The sequence below is a fragment of the Melospiza melodia genome, chromosome 1 (assembly GCF_035770615.1).
Source record: "Melospiza melodia melodia isolate bMelMel2 chromosome 1, bMelMel2.pri, whole genome shotgun sequence".
NCBI lineage: Eukaryota > Metazoa > Chordata > Aves > Passeriformes > Passerellidae > Melospiza > Melospiza melodia.
Genome location: NC_086194.1, coordinates 84999625 through 85026955, shown reverse-complemented (window position 1 = coordinate 85026955; position 27331 = coordinate 84999625). Strand labels below are relative to the sequence as shown.

General features: G+C 45.6%; 2 protein-coding genes across 14 annotated transcripts in view; one reads left to right on the top strand and one right to left on the bottom strand.

Moving 5' to 3' along the window:
- The window catches only part of ATXN1 (ataxin 1), a 342349-nt gene extending 332848 nt beyond the window's left edge, over positions 1-9501 (top strand). For all 13 annotated transcript variants that reach the window (XM_063160277.1, XM_063160269.1, XM_063160323.1 and 10 more), the window contains one exon: positions 894-9501. In XM_063160277.1, the coding sequence (XP_063016347.1) occupies positions 894-1424 (531 nt within the window). In that variant the 3' untranslated portion in view covers positions 1425-9501. The remainder of the gene's footprint in view (positions 1-893) is intronic.
- Positions 9430-27331, bottom strand: part of GMPR (guanosine monophosphate reductase) — a 41863-nt gene continuing 23961 nt past the window's right edge. The window contains exons 8-9 of the mRNA XM_063160352.1: positions 22657-22816; positions 9430-14565 (exon numbers count right to left, since the gene is read on the bottom strand). Of these exons, the coding sequence (XP_063016422.1) occupies positions 14385-14565; positions 22657-22816 (341 nt within the window). The 3' untranslated portion in view covers positions 9430-14384. The remainder of the gene's footprint in view (positions 14566-22656; positions 22817-27331) is intronic.

The window sequence follows — 27331 nt, the reverse complement described above, 5'->3', positions numbered from 1 at the left end:
GATAAGTGGGTATTTTATCATGGTTTTATCAGGTGTTTTATCATGTTGGGGCCTCAAGGCCCAGCATTTGCAAGGTCAGGGAGAAGGAGGCACCTGCTGTTGGTCTGTTCTGGCCATGGCAGCTCCCCATAAGATGGTTAAGAAGGATTCCTAACCAGATGTATCTTTAAAGTGGGGTGAAGCAGAGGGAAAGGGGAACCACAGGAGGAGGAAAGATGACTACCTCCCTGAGGAAGTACAGGAGAAACTCTGCAGCAGACTGGAAGACCATGTGTGAGAAGGGAAAAAACTGGACTGGTAACAGACTGCTGGGGGAAGGCAGGCTCTCACTTGCTGCTCTTAATGGCTGCAACTTTGTGTGTGCTTGTGGCCTTCCCCTGACAATCAGAGTACCTTCACCCTTTCACACTGCTCAGTGAGAGTTTGTTCAGACAGAGGTCAGGATGACATTCCTGTGATCACTTAGGAAATCTTGTGTCAGAACTGAGAGCTTCTCTTGAGCCGTCCTCTGGTTGGAAAGGGTCTTTAGATTTAAATTACGGTTCTAGGTACCACAAGGGGATGGTAGGAAACAGTTGGCCAGACACTGAAGCTGTTTCAACTCTTACGCCTGTCTGAGTGGCTGGATAAAGGTAAAGCTTGATTCCTGATGAAGTTTGTTCTATGAAATACTGAGCTCAGAGAAAGTATTAAGAGCTGGGTGACAAGAGCTGGCGTGAAGTCTGGTGACCAATATTCTGATTTTGCAGAAACTGAACATCGCCTTTGCAATTCCAGCTTTATCCCTCTCCCCTGTGGCAAGCACTGCACATGTGTGAGGGCTCATGGAGTGATCTCATGCTCTCCCCTCTCTCTCCCTCTGTCTTCCTGTGTTGTCCCGTCTCTTTTTGCAGGTCAGCGTGGAAGTCTTGGTAGAATATCCTTTTTTTGTATTTGGACAAGGCTGGTCATCGTGCTGCCCTGAAAGAACCAACCAGCTCTTTGATTTGCCATGCTCCAAACTCTCAGTGGGGGACGTCTGCATATCGCTCACACTCAAGAACCTGAAGAACGGCTCTATTAAAAAGGGCCAGCCCATGGACTCAGCTAGTATCTTGCTGAAGCATTCAAAGAATGACAGTCTAGCTGGAAGTAGACACAGGTATGCGGAGCAGGAAAACGGGATTAATCAGGGAAGCGCACAGATGTTAGCTGAGAACGGTGAACTGAAGTTTCCGGACAAAATAGGATTGCCTGCAGCACCTTTGCTCACCAAAACAGAACCCAGCAAGCCCCCAGCAACAAGGAAGAGGAGGTGGTCAGCCCCTGAAACACGAAAACTAGAGAAATCAGAAGAGGAGCCACCTTTGACTCTTCCCAAGCCTTCTTTTATTCCTCAGGAGGTTAAGATTTGCATTGAAGGTCGATCCAACGTAGGAAAGTAAAAGTTGTTTGGGGAAAGGAAATTAGGCTATCCCTTGTCATTTTTATCCAGATTACTGTACTGTAGACTAAATAACCCAGTATTTACATGTTATCATCTTATTTTAGGTTTATGTTATAACCTTGTTGTTATAGTTGCAGCTGGTATTATGCAGGAGACTGGTGCATATGTTTTTCCACAAGTGTTTGTCAGTGACTAGGTTTATCGAGAGCTACAGAAGGGGCAGTATCTGCTTCACACACCCTTAGTGGAAATGAATGTGTTGTCATGGCTCCTGTTTTCTAACACCTCGTGTAGGACAGGGTCCAGCTGTGATTTTGTTTTCTTTTCATCGCTTTGTGTTTGTTTTGTTGTTCTGGTTCCTGTTCTAGTTTTTTTGGGGGGGAGGTGAGGAGAAGGGAACTGTAGCAGAGGTGTGTGTCAAACATGGGTTGCGTGTGCGTGCGTGTGTGGGTGTGGGTGCGTGCCAGCCCCCAGGGCGGGACGGCCGCTCTCTGGCGGGTCGGTGATGAGGTTTCCTCACCCCAGGTGGATGCTGAGGACACAACCAACCCTTGGGTGTGTTACTGAAAAGGATCAGACAGTCTCTGATGTTTTCAACAACAAGCCAACTCTTACTCAAGGCTCTGCTATACATATATATATATATATATGTGTGTGTATATATATATATATATATATATATATTTGTGTGTGTGTATATGTATATATATATTTTTCCCCCATGGGGTCTGACTGCACTGATTTTTATTCCTAAAGCAAACTGCCACACCACATTTCCTTTCTGCTTGCTAGTGCAGTTCCATTGCCCAGAGTCAGCGACGGCGGGGCTGTCCAGAGCCTCGACCGCAGGGTTTCCCTTGAGGGAGGGGGGTGGGTGGGTGTGTACGTGTGCCTGGGTGTGCCTGGGTGTGTGTGGGTGTGCTGGATGTGTGTGGGTGTGCGAGGAGGCCTCTGGCTCTGCGGATGCGCCTGGCTCAGGCTCACTCCTGTTTCTGTGCAGTGTTAGACAAATCGACCGGGTTACGCCATTGACATTTGCTTCCACAAGGTAGATGCAGACTGCCCCTTTGAGATCACAGGCATCCATCGTTTGCAGTTAGGTTGCAAATCTTTGTCTTTAACTCTAGTACTGGTTTTAGTTCTTGGTTATGGACAACTGGTGCCACTTTTTTCAAATTGCGGTGCGTGACACAGGAATCCGCTGTTGAAGATGAACCTAGAATGTCTTTAAGCACTTAAAATGCTGTTCACACTTTATTGCTGAGCATCCTGGTCTAACACTCAGTACGTACTGTATATCACTTTAATCTGCTCGGAAAGCAACAACAACAAACAAACAAATCTCTTCAACACTGTAACTACATGCAACTATGTAAAGTTTTCTCACAGGCAAGATGCTGAAAGTTTTAATGTGGTTTCAAAGGGATGAATGTGAATTATTGAACTAGTATGTGACAGTCATTGTCCACAAAGGACTACTTAATAGGAGGCACTTTTTAAACTTTAATGCTTGAGAAAGAGTTAAAGGCATATGCGAGCTGACATAATAAAAAAGAAAAAAAAGAGAAAGGAAAAAGGAAAGAGGAAAAATCATTGTCCAGTGTTTTTGAAAAAGATGGACTTTAAAGAATCTTGCAATTTGCACATCTTGAGTTTATCATTTGTGTGGTATTCCTGCAGTTTTTACCTAATAATGTTGTGGGGTGGGGGGGGTCTGAAAGAGCATAAACAAATGTAGCAATTACTCACTAACCTGCCTACGCTCTAGGCCATTTCATAGGGTTACGTTCCTTTCAGAGTTCATTTTTGGTCTTTCTACCTTATCGGCCACACAGAACCAGGTCCTACTGGGACACCTCTGAGAATTTTTCTTCAGACTTGCTGAGAGAGTTTTCCAGAAAAAAACCCATTTCTATAAGTAAGCAAGGTGTTTGTTTGTTTTGAAAACAAACCTATTGTTATTTTATTATTTTTATTATTATTATTATTTGTTATTTTAATTGCATCATTTTCCATTGGAAAGGCGACATTTCAGGAGTTTGGTACAAACCAAGTAGGAGCGGGGGATTCACGCGTTCAGTCTTTTCTTTCCCCAGGTAGGGCCGGATCCTCTGAGGTGCTGTGCACCCAACCTCCTGCACGAGCCTCGGGGAGGTGCACATGAAGTGTGTCGGGGCTGAGTGCTAAAGCCTGTCGCTGCTTCTTGGAAGATCCCAGTGGGATTGCAGTGGGATCGCACTCGGGCCCTCTGTGAGCAAGCGTTCGTGTCGTCATTTTTGGTTGGCGAGTTCACATCCTTCAGGTAGTTTTGAAGAAGCTGTACTCATAGGGAGAACAGGAAATCAAAGTCCGTCATTAGAAACACAGTAACCTAAAGTGAACAAATTTCTTTAAAGTCTTGTTTTCCCTCTCCCCTGAAATACAGTGCTTTTCTTTGAGAGAAGAAATGTTAACCCCAAACCCCATCTTTGACTCTTATTACTTGAAATTTAGCTCACACCAGACCGAATTGTTTTTATACCATATTCTGGGGTGCACCAAAAAGTTGAAATATGTTTAAAATAGCTTGAAACTTTTTTTGAATTTCCTTGAATTTTATTAACCTCTCGGCGGGCTACCAAATAGCTGAGTGGGTTTCTTCTCACAATCACACAGCTTAGTTAGTGCTTATTTGTTAATATTTCTGCTCAGAGAAGTTGCTTAATCTTCCATATACTCTGCTCAGGGCACTTGCAATTTATTGTTTCGTTTTGTTTCCTGTTTTTTTTTTTAAGCTTTGATGGTAAAGGAATAGAAAGAATTACAGATTTTAGTTCACAGTCTTACCACTATTTCTGTACTTCACGTGTACTTAGAAAAAAAGAAATCTCAAGTAAAACCATACGCATACACATTTGTGGTCAATAAGGAAGCAGGGGCTATTAAACTGACTGGATCTATTCAACTAACACTAAAAAAAAAAATAATAAAAAAATACATTTGGAGCAATAGGAATGTATTAGTTCTGTGCTTGTATTTCAGACTGAGGAATTCTGAAATAACTGGTTCTTTCCAAACAATTGTCCCCTTCCATGCTTTAGCTTTTGTAGGATGTGCAATACTTCACGTGCCAACTTAGACTCACCTGCACGGTGTTAGCTAGATCTCATACCCACTTCTGATTTCCCCTGGTTTTGTCTCTTCTGAATTCTTTCTTTCTACCTTTCTCCCTGCCCCCCTCCCCCCTTAATAAGTCCCTCCCTGTCCTCCCCCCTCCAAAAACCCGCACCATGTTAAGGGTATAAGATTCTTTGCCCCGGGAAACACGAACCCATTTTGTATTTGTTGTTTAAAGAGATCCAGGAAGAAAAAAACAAAAAGGAAAAAAAAGAGATCTATTCATGTCTACATGGCATCCAGGCAGAGGGTGGCACTCACCATATGCCGAGTGGCACCTTCTGCCTGGGCACACGCACACAGGAGCTGGCTCCCACCAGGGCCAAGTCCTTTGCAAGGCAGGGCTTTGCCTTTCCCTCTGGCACTGAGCATCCCTTGTGGTGCAGCCCCAGGCCCGGGAGTGCCATCAATCCCCAGGGCAGGTGCAAAACACCACTTGCAAGCAGGGGGATGCTGAGGTGAAGCTGAAGGAGGAGGCTCTGCCCCTGCTCTGCGTGGCAGCCGCTTTGCAATAGTAACTGAGAGCAGTTTTCTTTTTGTCTGTTTGTTCCTTTCCTTTTGTAGCAGGCCTCTTTAGTTTACAACGAAATGCATACAATCACCAAGAAATTAGTCAGGGCAAAGAAAAATAAAACAAGAACCTCTTTATAGGGATTTCTTAAAAAAAAAAATTATTTGTCTGTCTGCCTATCTATCTATCTATCTATCTATCTATCTATCTATCTATCTATCTATCTATCTATCTATCTATCTATCTCTATATATACAGTGACTGTTCCTTATAGCGTCTAACTTAGGCATTGTTTCAGTTTGTCTGGGCCACATCGTGGGGAATTTGAGTTTGATGTCACTTACCTCGAGTCCTCTGGTCGAGACCCGAATCGGAGTCGCTGTTGACCTATTCCACCATTTTGTACCTTGCCCTTAGACTTACTTTCCCTCAAAGATGCAGACCTCGGGAGGAGGGGAGGGACACACGTTCCTTTTTTCATTCCTTTAATTCCTTTGTCCCACTGTCGCTTTGTTCGACCTGTCGTTCCGTCATTTTCTCAGCATGGGGAAGTGACATCACTACTCTTGTTTCCCTTAAATCAAGGAACATTTAGAAACCTTTCACACCTTTTACTCAGGGATGGGGCTGGTGTATGTGTGGTACACTGATGTGACCAGAAGCAGCACTTTTACTGCTCCGGAGTAGGGATGTACAATGTTACAGACAAGTTTGGATTTCCTGCATCTCACAGTTTAAACTTTGTAGATCTCATTTAGATTGCAATACAAAAGCAGCAGGGTCAGCATGAACTGTAGCTGTTGGTTACCATGAAAATACACTCTCTGCAGAGATTTATATTACTTTAAAGTGTGTTGCCGGTAGTAAAAAGGAAATGGTGAAATTCTGTTAATTCTTGCAACTACTTAAAAAAAAAAAAAAAAAAAAAAAAAAAAGCCTGCGTCAAGGAGAGCGAATTCTCAATCTTTTTAAACACTAATAGTGTTGTTTCAGATTGGCTCTTGGTGCAATGCTCTGCATGTCATGGGACACAGTTCTGCAAAAGCTTATACATGTGTGCATGGGAGGTCTGGGCTGGCCAGCAAAGGCTGCTCAGGGGCTTGCTGTAAAGCACATGGATAAATCTTTGTGGAACTGAAGCGTGGTTCAATCAGGGCCGGATCCTGGCCTTAACTGGGCAGTTGGAAAAATGTCGGGGTTGACCAGGGCAGAAGCCTTGGGCAGGTAGAGGGGATTTGGCCCATTGAAACACTTTCTGCTGTCCCAGAAACTTGACAAATGGCAGAATGAGATATGCACTCGTACAGTTTCCATTTCTTTCCTCCCCATCATCACAGGTAGCAGCAGAGTCCACTGTGAGCTCTGGCCAGTGTTGATGTGAAAAGCAAGGGGAACATGCCACCAGGGTGGAGGCAGTAACTTCCTTTTCTCTGGTTTTTCCAACCCTCCCACTCTCCCAAATCCTGTAATACATAGCAAAATGAGAATTTGTTGATGCAGATATGCATATGTGCACACACACCCCCAGGCAGAAGTGTCTGTTTGCACACAAAGAAGTTATGTGTGCATTTTTTTTATGTGTATGCCTACATGTCCACTTGATTCCCTGTCCTGAGGACAGCCTTGCTTTGTGCCCATAGGGAAATTCCAAACGCGTTGCACACCTCTACTCCAGAGTTCAATTTCTTTTACATAGACGACCTCGCTTCAGATGTGTTACCTTTACTGATAGAATCTTTTCTTGTAGCACTATACCTTGTGGGAATATTTTTTGATGTAAACCTAATTTGAGAAGCTTATAAAAAATAGAAACTTTTTTTGAAGCACTCACATTGAGGAGTACAGGTAATGTTTTAAAAAATTGCACAAAAGAAAAATGAATGTTGGAATGATTCATTCAGTGTTTGAAAAAGAGATGGCTCTGTTTGAACAGTGAGTTTCATACCTTGTTTGTAAAAAAAAAAAAAGTTTTTAAATACAAAAGCAGAGAAAGGTTGAAAGTTACATGTTTTTTGTATATAGAAAATGTCATGTCTAGATAATCTGATTTGTATTGGCTCTGGCCAGGAAGAATTATTACTTAAAAGGCTCTTAAATAACAACTGTGCTTAATTTTCTGTTCGTATTACATGGGTCCCGTTTCTGGGGAATGGAGTCACGCTGTTAACTCCTGTGCTGAAAATACACCTTGGAGCAGCAATTCCTGAGTGCAGCTACCGGGCACTTCGAAGGGTGGCTACTGTGCAAAACGAGAGTCTCCCTCTCCAGTTGTATTTTGGCTTTAAGTCTGTTCCGCCTGCGCTGAGGGAGCCCCTGGCAGCCCAGAGCTCAGGGCCGGTTCCGAGGGAGCCTTGGCCGTGCCCTGGGCAGGCCCAGGTGTGGGGACCCTGCTGGTGCTGGCAGCCCTCGGGTTGAGAGCTGCTGCCGGCTGAGCACAACCTGCGTAGTTTCCACCTGAGACCTTTTGGTCTCATTTTTTTCTCTCTCTGGGGATGCTGTTCCAGTTTTTTTCAGCACTTCCTGGTCCAGATGAAATCCAAAGAGTACAACCCTGAGCTAGAAGTGCTTGTAACAAGGTATCCTTGCCCAGCACTAGCAGCAGAATGGTACCTGAGGCGACCCGGCCCTCCAGCCCCAGTCACTGCCCCTTTCTCCCACCGCTGCTGCCAGGAGCAGCTGGTCACACGGTTCCAGTGACGGTCTTGACCAATGGCAAGACTGATGTTTTCAGAAGCCAAAAGGAGAGGATCCTGAAGCAGTTTCTGAAGAGAGGATCCTTTTCCTGTCCAAAGATTGAGCTGGGCAGCTGGGAGCTGGTGGCAGGGTGGAGAGGGCAAAGTTTCCAGCTGCTCCCATCCCCCTCCCTGGAGGTGACCCAATCTTTGGCTCCCACAGGCACAGGGGATGGGAACACTCGCCCTGTGCAAGTGACCCCTGGGCACTCAGAAACCAGCCCCAGTTGTGTCACGGTGAAGTGCGTTCAGCCAACAGGTAGTATTTATACAGTAACTGTCTCTAAGGGTTCCGTAGGTTTTTTCTTGTTGTTAGCTGAAAGGACGCAAGTCTTCCACTGAGGATTTTTTGGAGGCTTCATCCAAGGTTGTTTCTTTTTTGTTAGTTTCTATTTTGAGCAGTTAAAGCTCCTGTGCCCTTTCCCTCGACCACGCAGTAGGTGTGCATTGGAAGTGTTGTTTGCAGCGAGCGGAGTTACTTGTTGAAGCTGTCCTTGCTGTACTGCGAGACTGGTGATGGGCAGAAACTTCAGGGCCCAGAGCCAGGGTGGAGCCAGGGTGGGACCACTGGCTCTGCCGGCAGTGTGGGTCTGCCCCTTCACACCTGCTGGCGAGGGGATTCCATCCTGGCATTTGCTTTAAAAGTCCAGGGCCCAGGTACTCTCCCGTTGAACAAGCTCTGCAGAATTCTTGTTCCAGTCCACTGGGTTTGGATCTGGGCAGCTGAGGGCAAAAACGGGCCGGGGGTGGCCGCAGGTGGCTCGGACGGCCAGGCGCTTCGCGAAGTTACTAATCTGGTAAGGCATAGATGCAACTCTTCACGACAGTCAGCTAATGTTGAAACTCACTAATGTATGTATTTGCTCCTTTTTTTTTTTTTAATAATGTATTAACTTGTTGAACACTGTTCTTTTCGCAGTGTTACAAAAGTGGGGGTGGGGGAATTTCCCAACCTTTTTCAGTTTGGGTGAGCTACTGAAATCCATTTTGTACTAGCTATGTCACCGCTCCCGGCAGCAGCTGGCAGCGGCGCTTGGCCAAGCCGGGGTCAGGTCCAGCCTTTAGACATCAGTAGTTTTTAAAGTAATTTTTTTTTAAAATTGTCTAGTATTACTAATGAGGGTTGTTGCAAATCACACTTCCAGTGTAGTTCCTAGTGTAGGCCCAGTAAAAGGGATATCGCAGCTTTGTGTTGGGGAGAAATTGAGCTGACATGGCCAGTACAAAGGAGAAAATAGGGAGGGAATAACGTTTTGCACCTTATTGAAAAGAGGAGAAGATTTTAAGTGCATACAGACATAGTTAAGAGCTTTTATTGTGACAGGAGAACTTTTTTCCATATGCGTGCATACTCTCTGTAATTCCAGTGTAAAATATTGTACTTGCACTAGCTTTTTTAAAACAAATATTAAAAAAAATGGAAGAATTCATATTCTATTTTCTAATGGTGGTGTGTCTATTTGTAGGATACACTCGCGTCTGTTTATTGAATTTTATGGTCCCTTTCTTTGATGGTGCTTGCAGGTTTTCTAGGTAGAAATTATTTCATTATTATAATAAAACAATGTTTGATTCAAAATTTGAACAAAATTGTTTTAAAGAAATTGTCTGTATACCAGTACAAGTTTATTGTTTCAGTATACTCGTACTAATAAAATAACAGTGCCAATTGCAAATGTGTGTTTTGTCTTTTATGACTGAAGGGGAGAGAGCTTTCCTAGGGACATAATTTGCCCAGTTTAATTCCCTGCCCAGGCCTCCTCCAGCCCTGCCCCGGCAATGCATTTGAGAGCATTGGCTTTTATTTGTGACGATTCCCAAAGGCGGCCTGTACCCACCCACCCCATGGCCATACAACGCTCTGCAGCCCATCAGGGTGAAGCTTTTTATTGCATAACAAAAACTTGGGAGCAGTTGGGATGATTGGGCAGCACACACGGGGATGCCACAGCAGAGGGAAGGGGGGCAGCATCTCATCACCATCTCAGCAGGGCTGAGCAGGGCAGCAAAACACTGAAAGCCCAGCAGCTTTTTGGCCAATGACACAGAAGCGCTTCACAGTTATCACAGGCAACACCACGGAGTCCTGGACTCCAAACTGATTTATGTATGAAAACTTTGGCCAGCAAACACTGTGTCAAATAAATGTTGGGGAGGGCTCGATTAAGCATCACCACAAATGAAGCTAAGGCTGCAGGGGGTGGCCTGTCCTGAGTGTAAAGCTGTGCAGCATCTACTCAAGACACGCTTCAACCCCGCTGCCCCTGGCAGCTCCCCGCGTGCAGGGAAGGGCTGGCCCTCTCCCACCTGCTGGCCTTGGCTGCTGCAGAGGGAAAACCCCTGTTCTTGAGCCCTAGCATTTTCCCCCCTCCACTTCTCTTCTACACAAGGCCAAATCTGGCACTGGCTTCAAAAGCCCTCCTGGCTCCAAAAGAGAATTTTTGGTGTAAAACTGGTATTAGCAACTAAACAGCACCATCCCCCAGTGGGGGATGTGAGATGGTGATGGATAGACACTGTACATACAGCGGCAGAAAGCTGCAGCAACAAGTCTGTCACAAGAGTGGAGTTCAACAGGTATAAAGTAGGGAGTGCTTGGTTCAGAAAAGCTTCAAACTCTCATCATGTCCTCGACTGAAAGCACCTGTCCCAACACAGTGGGGCTTGGCCAACAGCTGCCACATTTCTTCCTTATCCCCATCCTTTCTATCCCTGTTACTGACTAGCTTAAAGAAGAGACAGGCACATTTTATATGGGAAAAGCTCCCCCAAAGGCAAACATAGGCTTCTTCTGATCCTGCCTTTTAACTCTCCATATTTACAGGGTGTCCCCATCCTACATTCAACCCCACCATGCCCTGAGGGAGAAGAAAGTGACACCAAAGCACAGCCAAAGCCCCTGCCCCATTGGCTGTTCCAATGAGCAGATGGGAATGTGTTTCTCCCAGAGAATGGAGACCTTGGTGGCTTGTTTTGCATCTGTCAGGATGCTGGCTCAAGCCCACCCCTTTAGCAATTATTCACACCTACAAGGAGGTGTCCCCTTGCACAGTGCACTCCTTGCAGCCACCACAGAGTCACTGGGGAGTGCACAAGGCCGCTCCTGTGCCGAGCCCTTCCCTCCCAAGGAGAGTTCTGGTAACCAGGCTCTGTGGGCAGGAGCCCACCCTGCAAAATGTGCTGCAGCAAGGCAACCCCAGAGCAGCACTGGGAGTGCCAGGGCTGTTAGAGGTGTCCTTATGTTCCAAGAAGCCACAGGCAGACATGCTCAGCAGGGATTGCTTAATGACAAAATGTTGCCCTTTTCAGCATCCCCACTTGTAGGTCTTTGGTATGTTAAACTGCACCCCCGTGGATCCAGTGGGAACCTCAACACTGCTCTTGGGAGCCCAACAATTGCCTGGCTGGGGAAGCAGGCATGGCCCTGGCCTGCAGTACAGGCTGTCACACTCAAAGCATTCCTCTGGACAGGATGGGGTTGGAGTGTAGGATTAAAGAAGACCTGGTTATGCAGAATGACAACATTAAGCATTATTAAGCACTTTAAAAATTTCTTTTCCCACAAAAGGACACCAAGTAACAAAAAACCCAGTTAGATGTGCAGGTGAGGTAGATCTAAAAATGGCACATGGCATTTGTCAGTGGTTGTGGTCTTGACTTGGACCATCCTGCCAGACAAAGCGTGTTCCTGGCTCCCTCTGCCTCCATTCCTTGTGGGAGTGGCAGCAGGCTTGAGCAGGGTACAGGACCTGGAGCTAAGTGAAGATCAGGGCAAGAGCTGCAGCACAGGAATAGATGTTAAAGGGGACTCCAGTGCTTTTTTGTATTTTCCAGCCTGTCTCAGAGCTGCACATATACAGTGCCAGTGATAAGCACTGACATAGCTAAGGGTTATTCCTGAACAAAATTCACATAAAACTGGGTGAGATGTAGACATGCCACCAGTTCAGCCTTTATGCATCTCATTTTTCTCTCCTGCTCACTTTTGGAGAGGAGAAAATGAAAGAAAACATGTTGCTTATCAAAACAGTGGTAGGACCTGCTATTCAGAAAACCAAATACCTAACATCAAAACTTTATCAATCACCATTCATGGCATCAAATGTCATTCATAGACTGAAGAATTCTGGGACAGCTTAAGAATAGCTTATCCCTGACCTATTAGTCACTGATCAGAGTTATGTGCAGGAGGAGAAGGAAAGGAGGTGGAAGAGTGGCCCCATTTGCCACACTTGTAGAGAGGCAGCCTCCCCTTGCCCCCAGCACCTGCCCTTTGGAAAAGAAACTGTTCTGAGGCCATCATAAAGCTGCTTCGTTTGGTGTGCGCATGATCTCTTAAAAAAATGTTTACAAATATATATATTTTCTTATATGCATATGTATTTCTTAAATTCCACTTAGAAATGTAGCTAAAAAAAGTAGAAAAGCGCTAGTGAGAGTGGGCATGAGACCAGCAGAGTGCTGCACTTCCCACATGTGAAGGCACCAGTGTGGAGACACACCTGTGGTCAGGCCTGGGCCGTGGTGGTCCAACCCCACTCCTGACAGAGGTGTCCATTTGCTCCCCCTCCACATCACATAAACAGAGAGCAGTGCTGTCCCACAGCTGTACTGATGCAGAGAGGTCACACTGCCCTGCTCTGGGCCTAGTGCAGCTGAGAGCAGCAGGTGGCCCATGGTGCCTTTCTGTGGTGGAGAAGCCTGGCATTCTCTTAACATGATGCTTCCAGGCTGGAGGGAACTGGAGAGATCAGGGCCTGGATTCACAGGGCCTGCTTCTCTTCTGCATTCACATTTCTTTATGATATGTGGGCAAGACAAATGGTCCTTGCAGCCAGCACAAGCATAACCTGTGCTCACATCAAGGCCCTCGTTCTCTTACAAAGCAGAGGAAGAGGTCATCCCACAATTAAGAAGTACATCCTACATGTTAAATACCAAGAAATTTAGAAGATATCCTCTGCTTTTTCTAATGTGCACAACACACTGAAAAATCACCAGGGATCAGCTTGTGGCCTGGATTTGCTTCTCAGCATGGTTAACTGTACCAGTCCTTGTGATTGGCTTTTTGAGCGGTCCAATGTATAAGTTTAATTCTAGAGTTTCTCTTTGCTATTCCTTTTCCTACAGATCACTTTTTTGCTTTTCAAAGGAAGCCTGCCTCTTTCCACAGATGTCTACAGGAGGGGAAAGTAAGACTCTGAAGTACTGAAGTAACACCAGCTGCATTATGATCTCAGCAGCAGTTTAAAGTAAGTGGCCAAGCATTATTAATTCATTGGTGCTCACTTTTACATCATTTATCATATCGAGCTACTGTGGTATTCATGTGGATGCAATGTGTATTTCCAAAGAAATTTTCATTGTGATTTATCAATTAATTATCAGGCCATTACACTTTATTGAGGTGTTATTCAGAGTCTCAAATATTCACTACTGCCTTTAGAGCAAATACTTTAACTCCATCTAAGCCTGACAGTGTCTTGCAATCAACCAGGCTGCTCTGCCAAAAGCTCTCTCTTGCTTTACATGATGTCAAGGACTGCAAAGGAGTGGTACCACATAACCAGAAGGCAATTTGATCCCTCTGGCCTCCTCCACCTGGCCACAGACAATACACTGCACAGTGTTTTTACATCTTTGCTAAATGGATGTGAGCGGGCAAGGGAACAGGGAGGGCTACAAAGAATCGTCCCCCCATGTCAGGCTTACAGTTGCTGAGTTTCAATATCTTAAAAACCTGTTCCCAGAGAGAAGGTAAAAGCAGGAACCCAGGTAATTCAATAACTGCACTTATGATAAAGCAGGCAAGCTCTGAAAAGTGGTCACCTGAATGATCTCCTCAGACGGGGGCAGGGGTGCCAGCATGGTTTTGCTACATTCAGTGCCCGCTTCTCTGAAGGGGCAAGTCCATTGAACAGGGAGGTTTAAGAAAGAACAGCAACATCAGCCCTGTCAACTGAAAGTGACAGAGATCTGGTGTTTTTAGCATCACATCTCACCAGCAGCCAGGCCTCATCTACCATCCACCTCTGGCAGCTGTGCCATATCATCTGTTCTTTAGCCAGAAAAAAGATGAAAAGAATTTGAGGATTTTTTTCTCCATGCAATTCCTTTCATCTTTTTCTCTCCCAGCCTGCAATTTCTGAAAGGTGCACTGCCAGAAAGTGGTGGTAGCTGACAGGTCAGTCTTAGAAAAGGGAATGTGTGAATGTGTGCAGGCGTTAACAGCCATGTCTGTACAAGCCAATTCCTTGTTAACTGAGGTTTCAGCAGCTATTTATCAGAGGAGAAAAAAAACAGGTGAAGAAATGACTAAAAAATAAAATAGGCACAATGATAAAAGATGAGGCAATTGCATTTTGAATCAATGGCATTGTGTTAATAGCACGACCTTCCCCTTCCAAATCCAAGCCATAGCCAATGGCTATGACACTGCCGTTCTGAGAGAGAGAGAGGGAAGTTTGCCACTAACACAACATGGAGGAGAAAGCAAAGGAAGAGAGCAGCCCTTCCTGCTCTTCTTCCCCAGCCCTCTCTCCAGCCCCCCAGGCCTAGGCTAGGAGAAGACCTCGTTGTGCTGCTGGGTGACCCGGATAAACGTCGTTCTCTTGCTCAGTTCCTTGAGTTTGGCAGCTCCCACGTAGGTGCAGGTGGAGCGCAGCCCCCCGAGGATGTCCAGGATGGTGTGTTCCACATCCCCTTTGTATGGCACCTCCACAGTCTTGCCCTCTGAAGCCCTGGAGAAGAGATCAGTCACTGCATTCATATGGATGCAAAACATGAGTGTGTTTAATGGAGAATTGTGGCACTGAACTCTGCAGGCTGCAGTTTACAAATGTGCCCCCAGCTTTACTGCTTGCTGCTGCTTGGTGCTCTCAAGCACTGAAACGCCTCAGCTCCACTCACCACCAACACTGAGAAGTAGAAGCAGACAGATCTTGTAGATGCTCCAATATCCCATGAGTTTATTTACAGATCTGCCCCTTCCTCCCCTCTACCATCTGCCTACAAGCAAGTGGAACTTCCAGCTTTATTGAAAAGTAAATTTGACTGTGAGAGCTGCAACCTTAAAGTATAAGGAACGGCCAGACTCAAACAGAGAAATGTTGGAGCTGGTTCTCAGCAGGCACCACCCAGCACAGCTCTACAGAGGCTTCATGGCCCTTGGGCTCTGTCCCATGTTACTGATCAGCCACAGATGGAAGTGCTCTGGCTGTCTCCTACCAGTGTGATTCTCCAGAGCTCACAGAGAGAGAGAGAGCAGGAAACCCGTTACAGAAACCTGCTGCACAGCTGTCCCTTGAAGCTAAAAGGTGATCTAGCACAATTCAGTGCCAGGCAAAAGGCCAGAAAAATACCAATGCTGTGAATACTGTCAAGTGCTGGTGCATGCCAGCACAGACTACACTGTTCCCAAAAAGCACATCTGAAAGAGTTACATGATGGAAGAATCCAAGCAAATAACTTCCACTCCTCCTCCAGCTTTCTCCAGCCCTGTCGCAGACATTTTTTCATAGAAATCTTTCTCTGGGACTTGTTCGTTTTCTGGGAAGCAAGGGCCCCAGAAAGAGAATGTAAAAAATTGTTATCAGCTGCTGTGGAAAGCAATAGGATGCACCTGTGATTGGGTCATGTTCCCATGTTTATAATTAAGAGCCAATCACAGGGTAAGCTCTCTGGAACACAGGGACAGAGAATTCTCTTGTTTTTAGATTCTTTTCTATTCTTAGCTTAGCTTAGCAGCATCCGCAACCTCTCTTCTTATTCCTATTAGTATAGTAATAATGTATTATATATCATGTATCAATAAATCCAGCCTTCTGATCAAGAAACAAGATTCTCATCTTTCTCTCACCCCAGCAACCACCTCAGGGCGCTGTAATACAGCCCCATGTTCAGCAATCCCTCCTGTAGCGGAGACCCTTTATGAGGTGATCAGTGGCATCAGCAGCTGATCCCATTACACTTTAGAGTAAGCTTGTCCTGCCTGGCACACTGGCTCTTCTGGGAAGGGAAGACTTGGGAAGGGAGGGTCTAAGACAGATGAGGAGACGCTTTCCTTCTGCCCTACAAAATGGAGGCAGAAATCATGGCAGCGGTCTGTCATTATTCTAAATGTGGCTTTATTTGCTTCTTCCTTAAAAGTTTCCAGGGGATAGTACAAGAAAGGGCATGCCTGTTTGTAGACTCCATTTGTGAATCACTAACAACAGCAACAGCTGCTATGTGGAGGTACTTCAGTGTGAGCCTGCCTATATTTCATCCTGTTAGTCTAAATGTGAGGTCACAGCCCTAGGGAGACAATAAAGGCAAAGTGTGGATATGCCACGTGAGTAAGGAGCCATTATTAATCTCCCTACATCTGAAGAGTAATTGACTCTTTCTTGAAACTCTTAAATAAGCACTGCAGTGGCCAGTGGAAGATGGATGTGCCACTGGCATCTTGCAGACTGCACAGGGCTTAGGGGTCTGTTGTATGGCCTCTGCTGCTGGGAGTTCCCAGGCTTTTATTTTCAGCTCCAGTGCCAGAAGGAAAAGGCTGAAACAACACTCATGCCACTTCCTGCTTTTGGCCATGCCCATCTCTTCCAGACAAAGCTGGGAGGTTGAGCTCAGGCTCCAGGGAGCTTCCTGCAAGATTATGAGAGACAGTGCCATGTCTGGGATTTGCAGAAACCAGTGCAAATTTTACCATGTCCTGCCACCTGAAGAGCCCTGCATGCTGTTCTGTGCAAGGAGTGCAGGGTTTACTGCATTCGTGCATGGCCGCCCATTCAGTTCATGCATGAGAGGTCAATTAGCTGATGCATGAATGCACCATCAGTAAATGTAAATTCCCTGTTAATTTGTGCTTAAGCATCCTGTGGGTCATAAGCTGCACATTGCTCCTATGAACATGAGTGCTTGGTGGTCCTTTTTTCAGTGAAAAGATACAGAAATGGGTGATGGTTACAGACACTGCCCCTGGGAGAGATCCCTGCAGTGGCTACAATGGTGTCAGGAAGCTGAAGCCTGTGGGTTGCCACTTAAGGCTTTGGAGACCAAGATCTACAGACGTGGTGAACACCTAATGACACAGCCCCAAAGCTCTGACAGCTAAACCCTTGCTATTGCTCCTCCAGAGTCAGCTGGTGGGATGTCCTGTTGATCAAGGAGTAACCTGTAGACATCATACTGGGGAAAACACACTAGAAGAGAGGTGTGAGATTAGCTCCACAGCCTTGTCCACAGAGATAAGGGGATGACGTTTCTGATGAATATATACTCAAGCTGTGCTAACATTAACCCCAATAGTCTTGTCCCCAGAGGAAAGGGGTTTTTAAGAGATAACATGTTGCTCAGACTGAGCTGAGAAGTCATCTGGTTCCCAGGGAAGCGTGGGTGGAATTTCACTACATGTATGCACACACTGGTGCACTATTAATTGCTGTAGTCTGGCCCAGGGGTGGGATCTGTATCCATAGGGCTATAAAACCAAATGTTAACCCCTTTAACACCGTGCTCAGGATGGAGGAGAGACATTTAGTAAGTGAACTGCTACAGTATCAATCCCTGGTGGCTGGTCCATAGGGAGGAAAAATGGAGTTTTTAACTTATGTATGTTAAGACTGTGATGATGTCCAAAGAGTTCATACTGGACTAACCTTCTAAGGTCTCCCCAATGCGTGCTTTCCCAAGGAGTGATGTATAGGCCATGAATTGGGCTTGCTGTGTGTGAGTGCCAGACTAGTTCATGCATGAGCACTGAATAAATTAATGCACGAGTGCCCAATTAATTCATGCATGAATAGCCAGTAATTTCTGCATGAGCATCCAATCAGTTCATGCATGCATGCCCAAATTATTTATGTCCAAACACCCTGTTAGTACATTCATGAGTACCAACATGATGAGTGCCCAGCTGACTCCCACCAGCACGCACATGGGTGCTGTGCTGGGCAAACACAGCAGGGTTCAGGTGACATTGGGGGGCCAGTGTGACCTGTGTGGGATAAGGCCACAGCCTGCATCATTCCAGAGATGTTCCACCTGGCTCCAAAAATGCTGTGAGCCACCAAACTTTCAGCAAGTCAGAGGAGCACGTGACACCTCTCCTCAAGTGTATTTATGAAACAATAATGGCCACTAGGAGAGGAGATACACCTGGACACACCTGAGGAGACGTGCAGTGCACTCCCAAAGGGAGTGTAGTCCCTGTGTGACTCATGCTAGAAAAGGGACAGCTGTAAAGGAACTGCGTCCCATGGACAGCCCTCAGTGTTGGCAACACACCAGTGTTTCAGTTACTGCCAAGCTGTGGTTGCTGCAAGTCAAGGACTTTCCTCTTCCTCACACCACCCCACCAGCAAGTAGGCTGCGGGGCACAAGAAGTTGGGACAGGACACAGCCAGGACAGCTGACCCAAACTGACCAAAGGGACACTCCATACCATATGGCAACAGGCTCAGTATATAAACTAGGGGGGAAAGCTGGCTGGGGCCACTGCCCAGGAACTGGCTGGGCATTGGCTGGCGAGTGGTGAAAAATTGTGTATAACTTGTTTTGTATATTATTATTGCTGTTGTTATTATCCCTTCCCTTTCTGTCCTACTAAACTGTCTTTATCTCAAGCCATGAATTTTGCTGGTTTTTTCCCAATTCTGTCTCCCATCGCACTGGGGGGTGGAGTGAGCGAGTGCCTGTGTGGTGTTTACTGCCTGCTGGGATAAACCATGACAATGGATTACACAGGCTGTCACAAAAGCTGGCACACTTGGCAGAGAGCTGCATAAGCAAGTCAGCAGGAGCTGCTGAGGGTTTTGCTGCTCTGACATCTCTCCTGGAGCTATGACCCAAAAGTAACCCCTTCTCAGAAAGAAAGGTGATGACAGAGCAATTGAGGCTCCCAGCGGCTGGGAAAGGTGTGCTCAGATGCTCTCAGCAGTAACTCTGACTCTTGCCAGCCACTGAACAGAAAGAGAAAACAAATTGCTTCAGACTTTTTGCACAGGGCCCAGTCTGTGTTGCCCCTCCTGGCCAGCTGAAGGCTGCTGCATGGAGGGGTGTGTGTGGTGGGTGGGAATCCTGGCAGGCTGCATGGGATGAAACACATGAGATGGTGCTCTGTCAGCCCAGCAAAATGTGGGTCAGAATAAAGGGGTCAGGCTGCCCTGGCATGAAGCAATCTTTTGAGTGGGGCATATAAGAAATGGAGGAACTGGGGGCAGGTCTTCCAGGCTATCATTTGGGATACACAAGATGGTAAGCAGCAGCTGGCAGTTGGTGCTATTCTGTCTCTGTGGCCAAAATTTCACCCTGCAGTTAATATAAAGTGCCCAAACCCAGCTTAAGTAGCAGCTGTGAATTGCTGAGTGGCCACAATAGAACTGCAGCATTCACACAAAACCTGTGAAATTTCAAAAGGGTGAACAAAAACAAATTGACTCAAACTGAATAATACTGCATGCATCCTCAGACCCTGCTTGCCTTATTTCTCTTCTCCCACAAAAGAAACACAAAAATTGCCTTTCAGAAATCCCCAGCTCTGATCCATATTCCTCATGGAAGGAGGTGAAAATGTAAAAATAAGCCAATATATAAATGACATAAGATAAATGAAAGTGAGTACACAGATTAAATGGGATCAGCTTGACATATTCATTACAAAAACAATTACTCTCATGACTTTTATTCCCTGTCACAGCCATCTCACCTTATCTGTCAGTTTTAATGTAGCTGCTGCAGGCTCAGGTTCTCCAGCCAACACGTGGAATTTTGAGAAGATGAAGTTAAATGACAAGCAGTCTGATTCTGCAGGGGACTGAGCTCCCCACTGCTCCAATAACACACTGTGAGTGTTCAGGCTCTTTTAAAGACAAAACAGCTTATTTGGGTCACCAATACAGACTTACAGCTGGGCTTTTTAAATGCATATAAAGGAGCCCCACTGACTTGACCTGTTTGGGTCAAGTTTGGGGTATCCAGCATTTAAAATGCTGACTAAGAACCCTTTTGGTTCAAGCTTGCCATCAGCTAAACTAGGAAGTGATTAAACTTCCTGTAACTTTTACTATAAGGGCAACCTTGTGCTGTTTCAAATCCCCCTTCAATGCCCAGCACATTTACAATGCTGGATTTAGCAGCTGCTATTTTTAAACCACAGTGACACTCCTGCTGGGACAGGCCAAGGAAGACTGAGCCCAAGGCTGGTACAGGCAGCCAGGTCAGTGTCATGGCTGCAGAGTGAAGATGAGTATCAGCACTTCCCCAGTAAAGACCCAAGGCTCACAGATTTAGTGCCTGGAGCTGTTGTATCTAGCAGTACACTGGCAGACTCCTCCTATGCTACCTATCAGTGGCACAGAAAGGTAGTATTTCAACAGAGACTAAAAATTTCAGATTGTGCTCCTGCTCCCTTGCTGCTGAGAAAGTCTCAGAACCTGGTCCCCAGGAAATTCTCAAATCAAGGATGCAAATCAAAATACAGCCATGGATCAAGCCAAATTTGTATAGCATTGCACATAATGACTTTAAAAGGTCTATCTAGACTGAGCCAAATACAGCACCTTTCTGTATAACCTTTGCTCCTACAAGATGGGATACTTGCACTTCATCTCATTTTTAAGAGGGACCAGTGTCAATTAGTTTGCCTGCTGGCAATAAATTTTGTTGCCAGATCACACACACCTAATTAGGTAGAACAGAATTTAAGAGCTGCCTCAGTCCTTTGTCCTCTTGGTACAGCCAGCCTTCTCAAACTCTTCCTGCATCTTTCACCAGCTCTGTGGGGGCCAGTCCCTCAGGACTGTGCTGTACTGAGATCTGGCAGCACATTTGGGCTGCTCAGTGAGATGGCTCTCAGGGAAATGCCAATAACCACAAGCCTGAGCAGCATCAGACCTTTCCCACACTCCAGCTGACTCAAGCTCAGGGTAGCACAGGACAGGAAATGATCTTTCAGGTAAAGGCTGCCAGCACAACTGTGCAACTGGCAGCTGCCACTTTTATACTAAGAGACACTTATTAGTGCTGTCCACTCAGACCGTTTGTTCTGAGATTTGATGACAAGTAGACTTGCTAGGGCACAAAAAAAGAAAAAAGAGCTCCCAGACTCTGCACTGCTTCTGGGCAGTGGCATATGAACCCAAAGTGAATCAAAACTCAGAGATATGCAACATCTGTCTGGTGTATCATTTCAGCTTGTCTCAGATGCAGATGGCATCTTGTGCAGCTCTTTCTTCTGCAAGAAACCAGTTGTGTTTGAAAGCAAAAACAGTGAATGGGTTGCCCAGAGACCTGGTGGATGTCCCATGCCTGGAAATACTCTAGGCCAAGCTGGACAGGGTTCTGAGCAAACTCATCTAGTTGAAGATGCCCCTGCTCATTATGGGGATGTTGGACTAGATGAACCTTAAAGGTCCCTTCCAACCCAAATGATTCTGTGATGCCATGAACTAGGCCACAATCTAGGTCGTAAATGCTCTGACAGAGGCTAAGTTTTACCACTTTGCACTCCACTAAGTGCTATGTGAACAAATACAAATTTTATGGTGCAGAGGAAAACCACCACAGGAGTCAATGCGGGGGTGGAGAACAGGAGGTGGGATCAAAGATCCTTCTATCTAGCATGACATCTGGGATTGCTATCTATCAGCTTATCTCTGTTTCAAAGCATGAATTCCATTTCATTTTGTGGATCCCATTCTGCTTTACATTCTGTGCTGTCATCTTCACAGAGCTGAAACTCTTACCCATGGTAGCAGCAGGACACGTTGGGAAAAACTTGTATCCTGGAGTGGTTGTAGCAGATGAGGCCAACAAACCCATCAATCCCCAGTGTGTGGCTGGAAGTGCAGGTGTACTGACACTCCTGCAAACAGCAATTTACCAGATGGGACCAGAGCCTGAATCTATGCCAGCAGAGAAGAATCAAAAGGGACCCCTCAATAAACCAGTGTTTAGTGTAAGACAGGAGTCATTCTCCAATGAAGTATGTAAGAACCATGTTGTCCAAGGGTAGTGACTAAGACTGCCACTCAGAAGAGAAAAGACACAGAGGTTTTCTGATGTCATCTGCTTTTCCAAGAAGTCAACATTGTCAGCACTTTCCAGAGTAAAACAGCAATGGACAACAGATTTCTTTGCAAAATCTGTCTTCCTTACCTCTCCCCTGAGGAGTTAGCTCAAAAATGAAGCTTCTGCATTCTGCGTTATTTGAGGCTACTCTGATGCTCTGTTACCAAAAGAGGGCTGGAAAAACTGTACATAGGCTTCTGCTGCCTATGAAGACTGCCCAAAAAATGCAGAAGGGAGTCCCAGAGCTGCTGCTGGTGTCTGAGTGCTTTGGAAGTCCTGGTCCTCATCTCTGTACTGAGGAAACCCCAGCTGAGCTTCACCGGCTCACCAGCACCCACCTTCTGCAAGCAGAAGGGAGCCTGTGGGCCAGCTGGGAATCCCTACACCAAGAAGACACCCAATGTGGACAAGCAGAGGGACGGAAACTGCAGCCTGCTATGTCATGTTCCAGCATTTAGTTCATACACATCCTGAGGGAGCAGTATGTCAGAAGAGTGCCTAATGACTTCCCAGACCACACAACTGGTGCAGCAGTGACAGCACACCACACCAGCTGCAAACAAGTGAACATCACTGCTCTCAGCCAGCCAACCCCAGCTCTTTCTCCCTGTCTCCCTCTGATGTCATCCCTCCCTCAGATTTGCTGCTGTAAATGTAGGCAACAGCTGCTTCAATGGGAGCAGCAGCATAGGCCTGTTTCCTTCTGCCCAATTCTGCTCCAAAAGTTCCTGGATGGAGGGCTCACTGCAATTGCTCCTGTGTGGAATTCATACCTGTATTCAGCAACCCCTCCTGCATGCTTCTTCATGGCTGTATCAGAGCTCATTCCATAGAATAGTTTCACCTTCTTGCCGTTCCTTTCTAGAATTTCTCCAGCACTCTGGTCATGGCCTGCAAACATTCCTCCAATCATGACGAAGTCAGCACCAGCTCCTGTGATCAGCAAAAGGACACGTAAAAAAGCAGGGAAAAGAGAAGGTGAAAGCCAAAGCAAGAGCACAGGGATCTCTGGAAACAATAGCCAGCATTTTACAGTTTAGTACAGAGTCCCCTCCTGTAATAGTCACAGCAAACTTGGATGAAAAGCTTTACTTTAGAACTGACACAGGCTGAATTGTATTTCTCTTGTACTTTAAATGGAAAAAAACCCTTTTCTGTTACAATGACAAAGATAGAGAATATTCTACTCTATCCCACAGCCTTTTAATTTCAAATTCAGTTTCAACTCTTCATAATAGTATCTGAGCACAATTCCTTATTAACTGTGACTGCAGCAATCAACAGTCCTAAACACAGGGCTGGGTCCTGTTAACTCTGTACAGCTCAACGCTGTACACAGAAGTGGATGGTTCCTACTTCAAGAGTCTTCTAGGCCACAAGTGGAGAATGGGAATGTACCCTGAAGGAAAGCAGACTCATGGATGTAATGTAATCCTCCCAGCAATGACATAAAATGATTGATTCAGATTTTTAACTGAAATAATGATTTTTCAAGTCCATCACCCATCTGTGTTCAGTGTTGTTCTGGATGATACCTAGTTAAAGAGATCTGGATGCATCTCATTTGGTTCCTGTTTAAAAATTCTGGTCCAAGGACCATCACTCCTGGGTTCTATGCTTCTCAGCACACACCACAAAGAAGTCTAACCCATAGCTACTACTCCTAAATATGCTCCAGATACTGAATAGCAACACTGAATACTCAATCATGACTGTTCAGTCTGTCTATCTCCTCTGGGTTTGTAAATCATGAAATCAGCTCTGCTGGGAGTAAGATCAGGAAGAAGGTTTTTGGAATCATTCTTAATTTTCTACTGTGATCTCCAGTATTTCCAGCTGGGCTGGAACTATTCCACCAGCAGCTCCTCCTTTGATATTTTGGCATATCTAGGAGTCTTGCTTGGAAAAGTTTGGCCTTTAGTCTTTTATGAGCCTGTGGTGACCCAACCCTGAAACAAAGCATTTTCCTGTTCATACTCTCTGCTTCTTCAATGTGTATGTGCCAGAACAGGCCTCTCCTCTGCTCAGCTTCTTCCCAGAACTGAGCTATAAACCACACTTCACAGAAAGCATGAGCTTGAACTACATCCATCCTCCTAAGAACAAATCTGAAGTCTGGGGAGACCCCAGACTAGGTAAGTCTGGCATTAGGATTTGCTCTGATCTCTGTCACTATCCCAACAATAGCACCAGACCTTGAAATCTGAAAAGTAAGTGAAATCCCTATCACATCTGCTCAGCTTCTACCAAACCTGAAGTTGAGAATATTTTGATCTTAGAACACATGACAAGAGTGAAGTGTGCCAGTTCCTGCCTCCACCCCTTTGCCAAAGAGCAGAGCTGGCAGCAGTGCCTGGGGGCAGAGCACCCAGCTGCTCTGCTGACCTCACCTCCCTTTGCCTGGTGCCTGCTTGAAAGGAACACTGCGTCCATGGTAAAGGGATACTAAAAATGAAGCTTATGCAAAGCACATCACAAGCAATATTTATAGCCAGGCACTCATTCAGGTATCCTATCATGTCAGCTGCCTGGCAGATTTCTCCTGAGCTTTCTTGTTTCAGATGGCTGAGTTTTAAACTCTTGGTTCAACTCATGCCTGCCAAAAACAAAGGGAATACTCATATTTTAATTACTGGTGGCAAATTCCTGTTGCTACCTAGTACAACCTTGCTCCATCTTTCAAAAAACAAGTACCCTGGGAAACCTAGCTAATGTCTTCTTTGTGGGTGGAAGAAAACATGAGGAAGGAGGGACAGATTTGAGGTCAAGGCTGCAAAGAGTGTTTTAACAAGTCAAAAGCCTGCCAAAAGACATTCTGGATTCTGCCATGTCAATAGTACCTCCTGATCCCCAATTCTAGTGCCATTTTTGGTTGTGGGTCTTACAGCCTTCAAATTAATAATGCAAAAGGCACATGAAAACTACACTTCAAAGTCACAGAATTTTGGATCCTGTGCATTTCTGTATCTATTTATTATTTTCCTTTTGGCTGCCTATTTTTGGGAGGGAAGCAAATATGTTTGAATTACAGGACTGAAACTCATCCAACTTGAGTAACTTTTGCAAACTACAACATAATTCATCAAGCTATTCCAGAAGAGAGGAGCTATGTTACAGCAGATGCAGCACGTCTAAACATTGAATCGACACATGCTTGCAGCCCTGCTGCTCCAGAAATGACAAGCCCATATTAAATATACTTCTCCAATGTTCTCCAGAACCTTCCAATGTGCTTCAGTGTTGCAAACATATCTGAAAGTTTCAAGTCTGTTCCATTATGTTTCCATCAGTTAATATCCTACCAGGAGGTTGCAGCTTTTAGCATGGTCTTTAACTTATGCACATTTTTCTTGTATAACCACCAGAAGCACTGGTGATGTTCTCAACATCCACCTGCAGTCTTTTGTTTTCAAGTACAGATTGACAGCACGGCCATTATTTTAGGTTGTAAAGGACTGGAAACACCTGGTTGTTTCCTAGATAACCCAGGATGTGATGGGGGATGTTGCACACAAGCATCCCAGCAGCTCAGTCAGAGCTGGCCAGACTCGTCCTGGTTTTACACAATGCCACTTTCGTGCACTGACTTTCCCCTTGAGGCCCATGCTGTATCTGGGCTGATTTTGCTCATTCACATTTCACAGTGCCTTCTCTTTCAAGCCATTACAGAATAGCAGTGCTGACGCCAGCCTGAGCTTGCAGCACTCACACAGTTCTGCTGGATCTGGATAGAGTCCCTCAGATGTCTTTTGTATGCCTGATTATACAAGTCACTGATAACCAGATTGGCTCTGCACAAATTCAGATGGAGTCGGCCTGGATTTGTGAGCTGGGCAGCCCTCCAGGCAGATGCAGCCTCAGTTTGCCTGGACCAGAGCTTAGCACATTCACCTGTGCTCCAGCTGAGCCAGGAAGCTTTTGCAGCAGTAGGTACACACACAGCTGTTGAAAATGGGAGAAAAAACCAGTGTGATCCAGTATAATCTGGAACTACCCTATGTCCCCAGCTGACTTTTCCATATGATTTTTCCTTCCTTTTCCTTCCGTGCTCCTGCCTCTCTTCTCACCACTGCTGTAAGGAACAGCAGTAATGTGTTAAAGATGCTGGCATAGGATTCAAAAGGCACATTCTTTCTTGGCTGTGTCAGAAAAATATATGTGACCTCAGGCAACTGAACTTAGTATTTCTGTGCTCTGACTTCTCATCATTAAAAAAGGAGACAGTAGTGCCTCCCTGGAGCATTCTGAGAAATGTGTTCATGTTATCAGCCTTTCCAAGGGTTCAGCTGTATGAACCATCTGAGAGCCCAGCATAAATTTCTTTAATGCTTTCTCTCATTCCTGCATCAAAACAGCTCTTTCCTTTCCTATCAACCTTCATCTTTTTCATTCAGTTTACCAAATGCGTAGCAGGTTCCCATCCAACAGCTCCAGAACTACAGGAGTCTCTCCCAAAGTATGTTTCTCCCAGCATTTCTGTTCCTCATCTTCAGTGCTTCCCAGTTCCTTGCAGTTTTAAATAGGCTTCTACCTTGTCTCCCCTGTCAAAATGCCCTATCTGCCTCTGAGTCCTGACACCAAGTCACAGGTGCACCTTAAAGCTTCTCAACATCTGTTTCTTGGTTCTTCACAATTCTCTCACTTAATCCAATCTACTCCTTGTGTTTCCATGAACTTGGCTGCTCCAGTCACACCTTTAGCCATTTTCCAGTGCTTGTCTTCACATCTGGGATTCCCTCATACTTCCCATAATTCAAATAGATGCTCTGTCACTCCTTTATAGGGAATCATCCCATCCCATGAAGATTTTACAGTGATCCACCAGAAAGAGACAGCACAATTACTTTCACCAAAGTCCTCTTCTTGTCTATTGTCCATGCTTTGTTCAGGCCTTCATCCCTAGATGACATTGTAGGTCTGGGTGTTCCATCACCTGGTCTTTGCTATCCAATATATTCATGTAACTCAAGCACAGAGGTCTGTGCCTGACAATTCGGTATCAAGGCTTTGACTTGTAAATGTCGGGCATGGTGGCTGCGCTCTAAGAGGTTCAGATAGCCAACCACTTCAGTAGCATTCAATAAACACTGATAGTAACAATGTTATCTCAAAGCTTATTTTGCCACATACCTTTGACAAAGGCACATCTGGGTCCAGCTTGTCAGACGTTCACAGTGTGTCTATGTCAAGTGTACATAACCAGATACAGTAAGTTTATTGCCTCAGGGTCATCTCCATCATTTCCAGCTCTGTAGCTGTGACACACAGTCACACTGATCTGTCTGGGTTACTATCAAGAGTACAATTACTGCCTGGAAAATGTCAGCTTTCTGATGCTCCTCTGTCCAAGGGATAATCCTGTGGCAGCCTTCAGACATGTACCACTGGGAATCCCAGCACCTCTTGATGAACAGCAAAGCCAAAAACTGTCTCTTCACAGGTTTCAAG